The following is a 12,333-nucleotide window of genomic DNA, read 5'->3' on the forward strand; positions in this document are numbered from 1 at the left end:
TTGTTGGGTTTACAGTATCTAGGTAGGCTTCCTTATCTATAGGATATACAGGGACTTAAGCCGAACCATGAGCGAGGTTTAGTAGATGAACACGAGTCAATCCGCGCGCCGTCAGTGCAGCTCCGTCTGCTTGCAATGGTGGATGGCCTACGGGCTTGCTCGACCCCTACCGAGCACAAATTCATGATCACCACTCATATACACGCTTCCTATGGCGCTAGGTGTCGTGTTTTCGGGAATATGTGCCCTCATCTTGAATTGGGGAAACCATACTGCCTCTTAGCGTCCGGAATTACAGGCAATTTTTTTTCTATAAACATTCTACTATCATCTGTTACTAGGAAGTTGATTAAATATGAAGAAAATAGTAACTGTGCAAGAAACAATGTTTAAAAGCAGCCAATCTTTGCATATTTATTTATAATTAAGGTTATGTTATCTGTTCATTCTTCAGTAAATAATTTTTAAAAGCTTTCTAATAACCAATGTTACTAGAAAATTGATTGAAAATGAAGCATATTTACCCCTGTGCACGAAACAAGACTCTTGCACCAACCATGTGCACTGAATAATTATAAGCTTATTTATTGATATTCATGCATGGTTCTGTAACTTGACTTACGTACCTTAAAAACATAATTGATTTTATTAACTTCCTATTGAATGGTGTTTCTAAAACGATAAAATAGTGTCTTAACATTCTAGTGACTTTTTTAACATACCGAAGTTAGAAAAAAAGTAACCAACTTTCTTTTGACAAACGTTAGTAAAAAGTAAAAGTCCATATGATGTTACTAAAGTTGGTAGGAAGTTGATAAAAGTTCTAGAGAAAGTAAGGAATCATTTTTGTATGGGATGTTTTAAAAGACAATGGTGATCGAAAATAGCAGGGGACATGTTCTCTTTTTTTCGCAAAGCCATAGGTAGAATAAACGCAAGTGAAAATTAAAAAAAAACCAATAGAAGGAAAGAGCTGCGACGGACACCATCTCAGAACCTCGCCATATCAGTTAATGCCATTAAAATTGAAGCAATGTAGCAATGGATCCTATTGCCACCGTCGAAATACGTCCTGTATATCAGGCGTGTATCAGGCATGTACTGCAGCTGAGCCCCTTTTTGACGCTTCCCCCTGGACGCGCAGCAATATTTAGCGGAGTCAGTGCGTGGCGTTGTCAGAATATACATTCAGGCAAGATTGTCTGAATACATATCACTCCAGTTCGAATCCGCCTAGCACCAGAGGAATCTTAAAGGATTGTTGTTTTTTGGAATTGAAGAAGTGCACAAAGCGAGTGACCTAAGTTGGCGTCAAAAAGGTTCATCGAATTACGGGACATACCCAGTGTACCATACCCAGCGACCCAGGTTGGCGCGATAGAGGTTCATTGAAGAGCGGCACACATGCACACACAGTGTCACATACTCAGTGACTCAACTTGGTCCGGCGCTTGGTTCCAAACACGCTTCTTTCCGCGCAGCAACCCGCTGCTCTACCCATTTGACCACAGACTACGCAGTGACCCCTGTCGGCGTGAAAAAGGTTAGGCGCGCAAAACAGACGCACAGACATACCGCGAATTGGATGACGGCCTCTAAGAAGGTAATCCTAAGAAGGTAAGAAGACGAGAAGGTAAACGAGCAAGGACTGGCCTCTCCGAACGCGTGTAAATTGACTTACTTCCGCTAGCAATGCCATGTGTCATTTAGTGAAGCTTATTGCTTTGCTGCGGCGTGGCAATTTGGTGCTCCAGCACTTGGAGAATGGCGACTGTCGCCGGCGAGATTTAGATGAACACATCGGCACTTTTGCCGCATTTTTTTCTCTTGTTTGTCTTTCTCTCGTTATCGCTCCTTTTGCGTCGTTTGACATATGACACACGAAGTGAGAATAGGCTTCACAAACCACTGTCAACACTAAAGTCACTTCCTAAGAAATAATAACAAAAGAAAGAACCGACTTTTTTCGAATCCTTAAGAGCGATCGTTGGGGACACTGTGGAGAACTGCCCCATGTGATTCGCTCTAATGCCTGGAGACAATGTAAGCGAATTTACTCGCCAGTTGGCTGCTCGAAGATAGCCCGATGTTTATTTGACGCTCATTATTCGGTGTCATTCCTGCAAGTGACGCTTGCCACGCTTTGCTAACACTTCCAAGTACATGCGCGTGTTCCATATCAAGAAATATCTGCTAAAAAAAGCACCGTGTTGATCACTTCTCGGTGGTTGGTGCTCACTGGGCGAAGGATTCAATCCTCAGACCAGCTGACAATTACTTTATTTTAATCTTCGCTGACGCAGGTTACGTTGAAAACCTTACATGTATTTGTCCTTTTGTGATATTTCATGTGCTTTCAGGGTGATGCCATGGCGTAAGGCCTTTTGGAGCAGCTTACAAAAGCTATAAATCTGCCCATAAATGTTGCGTTTTATCGTGGTATATTTAGCTTGTCGCTAACACGCTCTGCCTTGCAGCAGTCATATTTGGACGCGCTCTCCGTCCGAGGCAGAGGCCGAGTGCCTGAGCCGAACACGCCTAGAGCGCCGAAAACATACTTATGGGCAACTACATGACTGCAGCGTGACAGCAGCGCTCACCCGTGAAGAATGGTGGCTTCCGCTTTAACGGCGCTACAAAGGAAACTGCCGGGTGTGACCTGATCGGAGCTAAGCGATGATCTCGGAGCCGCTCCAGCGAAGGAGTCTGAGTGGCTGTGCGCGCCTTCGATTGGATCGTATTGCGCGTATGCAACTAGCCAAATACGTTTTGAGCGCTGCGTTCCAGCCAGCCGAATGCGGATTCGCGTATTCGGCTGGCTCTAGGGCGCTCTAGGGCGCTTCATGTGGCAAGGCTGAGAGTTCATTTCGTGTTATTGAAAAAAAATTCAAAGATGAGGGAACATGGCACGAGAATCGGCACTTAACTTTACAAGGCGTTTGGTTCACTTGTTTGTCTTCGTTAATGGTTTAGTTATGATAATTCGTATTGATGGCTTCGCGATATCGCGTGTCATACTTTTGACATATGAACTTTGTTCCCAATGAACGTTACGTATACTGAGGCTGGAGCGTCGGTAGCCATCTTCTCTATTGACCATTGAGCAAAACACGTGTGTCTGTTTTGCCTAACACGCTGGCTTACCCCGCTATGTGTATCATATTCACGTTGGCTACGTCACACTAAAAAGACAAACCAGTAGGCAACTGTTCGTCCACAGCAGGTTTAACTGACTAAGCGTTTCCTACGTCTAGTTGTTCGGATGCACAATGCCTTCGTGGAAACTGTACTAGCAGAGCGTTGGTTCGGGCTGCTTGCTTGTCCATAACGCTTACATTTTTAGCGCAAGAGTTTAGGAGGACGCTGAAACATGCCTGTCGCTGAAACGTGCCTGTAATGTGTCGAAACGTGCGGAAATGTTCCTGTAGTTTTCTGTGTGCAAGCAGTAGTCTTAAAATTCTGCGCGAGAGCAGTTGCATACCATGCAGGTTACACGTCCCCAAAGCCGTAGGCTGCGAAGTCAACCCAACGCCATAGCCCACGGCCTATGACGCTCTGTTGCTTTCAGGTGCAGTTTTGGGCAATTTGATTTTGCGTTGTTCGAAACAAACGACTAGCAACATGGAATGAAAACACTGGAAGACCGCAGTCTTTGTTTGTCCTCGCAGTACGATTGCCGATAAATTCTCCTGCTCAACACCACGTTAATGAAGATAATCATGACCGCGGCGCATCATTTCAATAGAAGCGGAAGGCAAATACAGTGGTATGCTGCGCGTTAAGTTCCGCTCGTTGTTCACAAATTGCCAAATATGCTCTGAGAGGCTTTGCTCCATGCACTATTTTCAAGACTTTGAGGAGGAGCAACATTGAATAAAGGTGGCGGCTGCATACAAAACAATGCGGAGGGTCAGTTTAGGCTCTATCACATCTTTTTCTCAATTGTGATATTAAATTGCGCTGCGTTGTTGAAGGAGTTCGTCTTGTGTTGGCGAAGCACAAATTGTTGTTTCTGGCACAAATAAGGAAAAGGGTGAATGCGAGTCGTTGGCCTGCGCTCGCAGACGTGTGCCATGCAAACGAGATCCATACCGTGCCTATGCATTTCCCTGGCATTTTTAATGAAGTCGGTGTCAATGACGCTGAGTGTTGCCGTAGATTGGGAAGATAGAAAAAATATTGAAGCACGACTTCGATACCCATATGTACTGCTACAGGTATGAAATACTTTTATTTGTTCCTTGGTGTGATATGCCAGGCAGCGACAGCAAACGACTCCAAGCAGGGATTCGCTTGCTTTTCAGTGCAGAAATCTCAACAAGCACTGCATTGGACGCTCTCGCACTTAATCGAAAGTGGTTGTTTGTAAATTGGTGATACTGATGAGATGTCCAGGTATATATGTGCACTAGCGAAAACGCTGCAAGGTCGTCTGCGAGCACGCGGCAACTTTTTATCGAGAGATGCCGCTTCCAGCTGCTGGTGATTCTTCGCTTCAAAGGCTGCGAGAGCGCAACAATTACTTGTGTGTGTTGCCTGATTGTCGCTTGGATTTCGTGTAAGGAATGAGCTTGATAAAGCTCCGCGTGGTTGACGCTTGGATGTAAGCTAGTTTTATCGGTAATACCGGTCAATACGCTGTATTGTTAGCTCGGTATTGGTGATTAGTGTGAGTTTAAATGGTAGGTTACTTAAGCTCTGTATCACCTAAACTCCTAGCGTATTATCTTTGTTATAATCGGCCAGCGAGGGTAGTGACCTTCTAGCCTCTCCTAGCTCGCTGCGACGAATTGTTTCGTGAAGCCAACAATGCGTTTCTTTGGGACAGACTACCAGCGCCGCAAAGCGAGACACGTTTGGCGGACCGAGTATTGTTAGCTGGTAAGCTGTTGCCTTCACGGACCAATTGAAGCAAGAAAACTCATGTAAAAGGGTGTTCTACGGCGTTCCCCCACGGAATTCGATAATCGTCACGGTCGTTTGAAAGGCGCGGCAGCTTAATGCGGAGTAATCTCAGGAGTAGAGCGGCAAGTTGGGCTAGTTGGTGGAAGTTCATCTTGTAATACGGGGGTTACTGTGCTGAGACATTAGGACAACAGAAGAGAAAAGGACAGAACGTGCCAAATTCAGTCAAGCGTGACAACCCCTGTCTACGAGGCCCCACTCCTTTCGCTGTGTTCAGTGAAGCAAAAGGGTGGGAGTGAGTGTGTGAACCCTCGCCCTCAAAGGCTCAAAGGAGAGTCCTTGGACGGCTTCTGACGTTCCGACTGGACGACGGTTGGACGGAGGTCTTTCCTGGCCTACGAATCTAGGTAGGACAGAGGGGGTTTAAGCAGACATCTGCGGCTCCTCGGTGTACTTCGCTTTCAGTCATGCTAGACTGATGATGAGTCATGCTAGACTGATGAAATGTGACGTTCTCAACTCTTCAAGTATATATTGTGAATAAATTTAGTACTCCTCGTTCTCTAAGAGAACGCGTTCCTTCCTTCAACGACGTCCTGGATCGTGGATGAGTCGGACGGCGGCATTGGCCAGCTACCCCTTTTCACATTTCGGACTCCAACTCTTAAATCTTAGGAGCGGGTTTGCCGAAGCAGTTTACTTGCTCTACAACGACACGCAATGCGCCTTGGCATCGATAAAGAAGCCGGTGCAATAGTCGTATTCGGTGGTGTAGCTATCAGAACTTCGCTATGTTACCACGGTATTCTCCGCATGTCGTACACTGATCAGAACGTCATAAAATTTGGTGGGTAAAATTGCGCAGGCGCTGTCCAGGTGCCATTCTTTGTGTACAACCCGGCCCCAAGTCAGCACATCTCGTTCTACCTAAAATTGTACATCTCGCACATCAGCACATCTCGTTCTACCATCTCAGCACATCTCAGCATCTCAGCACATCAGATGTGCACGTCAGCACATCTCGTTCTACCTACAGAATTGACGCGATGATGTTGAACCAAAATGATTCGTTAGCGATTTCCTTTGCTCTCCCAGAATCAACAGTGCAATCGCTAGATGCAGTTAAATGAGCAAGCTGTGCAAAGCGGACTTCATCCAAGCCGCCCATGATATCTCACTGATTTTATACGATTGTCTGCACTATGCATGCGGTTATCGCAGTTTGCGATCATTTGTGACCAAGAACGTTGAAAACGTACTGATAAATGCTTTGAAGACCTGCTTTTATAAAATCCAAGTTTCTAATGGCTTAAATACGTTCCGCCACTACCACTAATTGCAAACTCTCCAATTGAATTTCATGTGCGAGACACAGTAAACATTAGGTCCTACAGACCTGTAGTGGTGGACCCGTCGCTGTGTCATTCTGCAGCTGAGCACAAGGTCGTGGGCTCCATTTCCGGCCTCGCCGACTGTATTTCCTTGACGGAGGAATGCACTAATGCTCGTGTACTATGCTTGAGGTGCACGTTAATTAACCTAAGGTGGTTTTATTTAACCAGCAGTCTCCCCCCCCCCCTCTCTGGTGTCCTTGATAACCCACTACGCAGTTTTGGGATTGTAAACTCCGTAATTTAATTTCAATTTTCTTGTGGTTGTGTTTCGTACGTGAACTCTACTACGCTCGTCTTTTTTTATAATAGAAAACGTTCCAGTCGACGATAGACGTTCGTGAGCGGGCAAATAATGTCTGATGCAGATTTTCGTATCTATATGTAAACTCCAAGCTCCTCATGAACTGTTGCCTGCAGGCAGCCAGTCTCAACAGTATATGGCGAAGTTCGTATAGTAGTATGGAACAATTACTGGGGTGCTATAACGTAAAAAGTATTCAAACTTCATTCTGTTCTATTCTCTGCGTTAGACGTTGGAGATTGGCCAAACATTACTGGGGCCCCGCCCACTTCGCCTGTCTCTCACGAGACGTCATAAGGTGTGCCCTCTGAATGTGCTTAGTTAAGCAAAACAAAAGAAAAACATTTCTTTCTAATTCTTCGCCTTTGTCACCATTAGCGCTCCGCGATTTGCGAAAATACTTTCGGGCCGCGTTTAGTCCACCTGTTTGTTACGCGACGTCACAACATGGGAACTCACCACGTCAAAGTAACTTGTACGCACTAAAGACGCATTAATATGCTGAAGAAAGATGAACTGTTTTGGGAATAGCCGGAGGCTTCCCCGTTCCGAAAGGAATAGAAAATTGGTTCCACTCATCACTCAGGCGCTGCATATACTCGGAGGAGCCGGTGGGTATTGATTTAATTGCGACTAATAAAAGTTTGAGTGACAATTTAACGTTGCTGAGATCCTTCGCAACGTATATGACATCGTTATGCACAATCTATTTAGTTGAGCACGCATTTTGCTAGCATTTTTAGCACCGACATTGCACGCCGTCGCAATCATCGACGAAGCACCCCAAGATAAGCAGGAGGAAGCGAACCAATCGGACACACCGCACTGGTCTCCTCACCTGGTTGTCAACTTTCTCTGCCCTAGCTCGGCCCCAGCGATACCCTCTCCTCTTCTGCGTGTTCCTCCCCTCTCCTCAGCCAACTATATGAGGAGGACCTGCCACGATAAGCAATGCCATTCGCTTTAAGAACCAAACAAAAGTCGCCTAGCTCCTATAAACGCGGAGAGTATTTGATAGAGCTGTTGAAACAACCTTGCGGTTAACCGCCTATGCTTGCGCCCGTGGTTAGGGAAATTTTACGTGCGGCGGGTGGAATAAATTCGGAATTGAATAATCTTACTTTATAGCGCCCATGATTCAGTAATTGAGCACGTACTCCCGGCCTACAAGACAACACTGTACGTTTGCTCACTGACCTGTTACAAGAACGGAAAATTGTTTACGCTATAATGAACACGCCACATTCATTCCCACGTAATGTGGAATTTGGTGCCATTAAGCCCGGGGCTGCAAGTGCGGCTGGTATAGTGCGATCGAGATGGTCCATCAATGAACTGACGCGGCTGCAGGCGTCGTCGCAAGGTTAGTGAGACGGGAGTACCTTCATTTGTTTATAAGCCCATCGGAGAAAATATTTCCTCTTTCTCTTCCGCTGAATTACTAACCAGCACTGTCCACTCACTTACAGGTGGTGGACTTTGACACAAGGGAAACCCTAGGACCACACCAGCAAGGGGAAATATGTGTGAAAAGTCCTGCTGCCTTTAAGGCCTATTTGAATCAACCGAAAGCGACAGCTGATGTCTATGAAGACGGCTTCGTCCGCACAGGTGCGAGCCGCTTTGTCCTCTTCTATTTGTGTGTTTGATGCCCTGCGCAATATGAATTCACTGGACGTCTTTTACTTTATTTTCAATTGACGTCCCATGACATTACCTTGAAGTAGTAAACAAGTCGCAGTTGCGCCCGAAAGGCGAAGCATCGATTGCGATAGCAAATTAGTGGACTGCTACACGATGTGAGGATAGTAGTTTTATCAGCCGTGTAAACTCGTAAACATAGGCATACTAACTAAATTAACAAGCATGTTGTCACGCCCGCACTAAGAAAACATGAACACATCTCACTGGATGACCGCAGAAACTCTGTCAAAACGCTGGAGTGAGGAAGCGCGGCCGCAGTAGCAAGCGAACTGACCTTCGTTGCGTCTCGCATCCCCCCCCCCCCCCCAGCACGAGCTAAGCCACGAAAACACAGCGCGCGGGGCTTTGCTTCCCCGTCGCAAATGGCTTTCAAGAAACAGCGGCCCGGGTGGGTGTGCGCGGCCGCCCGGGCCGTCCGCAGTATAACGTGCCTCCCCTCCCCTTCGCTATCATTCTCCAGGAGCCTTCCACGCCTCGGAAGACGGTGGGCTACGTACCAGCTTTCATCCCTCTCGTGCGCGAGATTGAGCCGTGATGGGCGGCTCAGCCTCCCACGCTTTCTCTCACGCATACAGCAAACGGCGCGCGGCGACGATTCTATCGCCCTTGGACTTTATAAGGAACCTCACGACGACGCCGACGTCCACACCGACGACCGAAATGCGCTTGGAGTGTCCATATAATTGATATCGCAACAAAAAAGAAAGTGGAAAAACAGCAAATAAAACGGAGAAATGTAAGGCATGAAGGTTAACCAGGACGGAGCGCAGTTGGCTACCCTGCACCGGCGAAGGGGAAAAAGGGGAGGTAAATATTAAGTGAACGCAAAGTCCACTTTTAATATCACCCACGTAGTGGCAGTTCTCTGCACTATATTACAGACCTGTAGCCATCAAAAGTCACAACATTGCTTTTCTGGCCTTTTGTTGCTACGATGTGTGAGGTCATAGTCACAAGATCGTGTTGAATGTTAAACGTTTTGCATTTAGCTGATTTAGAGATTTACAGTGGCCACGCCTTTCATTTCGAAAAGGCGAGTAGCAGCATAGTCTCACTGATACCGGAAGCATAGATAGCATTATTGGCTATCGGCCATTCCAAAAAATATGAATATGCTTTGGCGAATGCAACGCCCAGGCGTAAGCGGCACAGCACTGTTCCCTCAAAGCGGGGAAGACCAGATGGCAATCGCAGTTGCATAGGTGCATAGGGTCGAGAGAATGGAAGCGATGGTTAGTGAAGTCAGGTGTGGGCCACTTCTGCAATGTCATACGATGCGCTAGCTTTCTTGAGCCATGGGCGGGGTCAGTCCTCGATGAAGACATAGAAATAAGGCTCGTTCCTTCATGTGCTTAGCAGCTTCGTCGGCGAGGTCATTGCCGGAGATGCCTCAGTAACCAGGCTGCCACTGAAGCACGACGTAATGTGCTTTAGCGATCACATACTGGTGCGTTTCTTGTATCTCTGACACAACTTTTTCACAGGACTCTCAGTGAAGAGCTGACAAAAGACATCGTGGAGCCACCTTTGAGTCGCAGAATATTCCTCAGCAATTAGTCGGTTGATGGTTTATATAATCAACAGCGCCATGGAGGCGCAACAAGCTCCGAACCAGTCCATTCTATGAACTCAGAAATACTCTATCTGATGCTAATTAATTGCGATGAAATAATAACCGCTGCCGTAGAGTTGGTCTGAGTGGAAGAATCGTCAGTGTATAAGTGGACTTGGTCGCAGAAAGCATGCATTCTACAGTTGCACGCTTATGGCCAAGGCAGGTAGGTCTGTCTTCTCTCTTAACCTAGAGATAGAAAGGCGCACCTTCGGGTTGTCGTAAACACCATAAGGCTGACAGTGAACGTGCTCAGGGTGTGAAGCTCGCCGGTAGGCAAGCACGATCAGCGTTCACTAGGTTGGAGAATGGCGCATAGTCGTTCAGGCAGGCAGGAAAGATGGTCCGACTGCATAAGTGAAATGGGGCGAATATGCGCCCTCAGTCTGTCAGTGGCAATGTAAGTAGTGATCGGGTGGCTTCGAGCCAACAAAACTGTTCCTGCTGTTGAGGCGCTCGGTGGAAGGCTAGGAAAACCGCGTAGTCTCCGTGCTTCCACACTCTGAAGTAATTCGATATTTGAGATACAAGTTTCAGAAATATCAGGAGTGCATTAATGCATAAATTCAATAAATTGCTCGATACGACTGCACCATGGAGCACACTCATGATCGCCATGTTTCGCCTGCAGTGAATTTGAAGACATTGGCATTATAAGTGAGCTTCTTCAAGTGGGCAGCATGAGGGCTTCAGTAGAGATTCGGGTCCTCAATGAGACCTCAAAACCGATGCTTTCCCTTTTAGAAACTAGTCTGGCCATTGATGCACACTAGATAACTAGTCATCGCTTTTCCCGTAAAAGCGATTAACGCACATATTTCCGAATAGATGCTTAGGCGTTGTGTGCGAAGATATCCAGATGTCTGCGTTACTGGCTTCTGAAGCATTGCACGAAACTACAGGCGAGTCACTACTGATGTCCAGACGCACATGTTATCGCCGTAGATCGAGTCACAAACATTTTCCTGGAGGGATTCGACCATATCAAGAAGCGGGAGATTGAAAAGAATAGGGCTTAAAACACCACCTTGGGGAACATCACGGGACGTGTAGCGGTTGGAAGTCGGACAATATTCAGTACGTACTAACAAGTGCCGTTGTGTCAGGTAGCCTCGGGTCCGCCCAAGTACTCACCCTTCAAGTTCAATTGTTTAAAGCACGTGCAGGAATGCTTGATGGGAAACGGTGTCGAAAGCACTCTTCAGGTCATGGAAGAGCGCCAGTGATAATCGTTCCCCAGATCTTTGTTGGTCTACAGGCGACACGAGATTGATAACGTTGTCAGTCGATGAACGGCCCCGTCGAAATCCCACCATGGAGTCAGGGAAAATTTGGATTGTTGAAGGCACCATTCGAGACGCATGAGGATCATTCATTCCATGAGTTTCCCGACGAAGCTGGCGAGTGCTGTAGACCGATATGATGAAATTTCCAGCGGTGATTATCCATCTTTAACAGCGGTACCAGGCGTTGCCATTTCTTAGGAACGCCACCGTCCTGCCATAGCATTTTAAAAAGGTTTAGCAGTTCTTGTCGTGCTTCTTGACGTAGGTGGCGCAAGGCAGTACAGGCTCCTTGAGTAGACTCTCTTCGTGTCTGCTTCCAGCGTGCTGACCTATCGCACTAAGCCTTTTCTGACCATCGGCAGATTGTCGGCGTCGGTACAGTGTGACAGAGGTGCCGACACGAAGGAAAAAAAGACTGTCGCCGACAGTCGGCAGACCGAAATCGATGTCATGTTGGCCTAGTGTGAATGAGCCTTTAGAATACACAGGTTGTGGTCTTGTGCAAAGGATATGAGTGATCAGCCCCTTGCATTTATCCTCGAGCTTCCCCATATCAGGGGGTGAGAGTTGATATTATCCAAGGACCTGGCGTCGCAGCCATAATACCTTTTTAGTCTTTTGCAATTGAATTGACTTGTTGTAGACGCTAATAAGAGTAAAATACAGCCACTTCTTTTCCATAAAACACAGGTATTTGTCATCGTCCTGTGGCATTATGGGCTGAGCAAAATAAGTAAGGTTCTTGCTAATGTAAAGAATGTTACTACTCCAGCGCGCCCACGTGGCTGAAACGTACCCTGATTTCCTCATGGTGGTTGACAAGTTCGTTTGAGAGATGGTGAGTATAGAAAGCGGTTTTCATACAATCCTAAATACACGACCTCATACATCTCGCCTTCCATTGGAATATGGAGGCCCTTATGACGTCATCCCAAAATGATCGCAATTGCGGACAAGCCATGGTTCTGCTGTATAATTTCTCAAGAACTGGACTTCTTAAGGCGTGCCAGAACTGGAATAATAGCCTCCAACACTTGAAAAGCGCTTCGATCTCTCTGTGTTTGCAGCTTGTCCAGGAGTACACAAATAGCACTCACCAGTGAGCAGCGCATGACAACAGTTTGTTGACCT

General features: G+C 46.7%; 1 protein-coding gene across 1 annotated transcript in view; it reads left to right on the plus strand.

The window, feature by feature from the left end:
* The window catches only part of LOC142569993 (uncharacterized), a 175,346-nt gene that overhangs the window by 130,401 nt on the left and 32,612 nt on the right, over positions 1–12,333 (plus strand). The window contains exon 9 of the mRNA XM_075678636.1: positions 8,070–8,211. Coding sequence (XP_075534751.1) covers positions 8,070–8,211 — 142 coding nt within the window. The remainder of the gene's footprint in view (positions 1–8,069; positions 8,212–12,333) is intronic.

This window comes from Dermacentor variabilis, chromosome 1, assembly GCF_050947875.1.
Source record: "Dermacentor variabilis isolate Ectoservices chromosome 1, ASM5094787v1, whole genome shotgun sequence".
Taxonomy (NCBI): Eukaryota; Metazoa; Arthropoda; class Arachnida; order Ixodida; family Ixodidae; genus Dermacentor; species Dermacentor variabilis.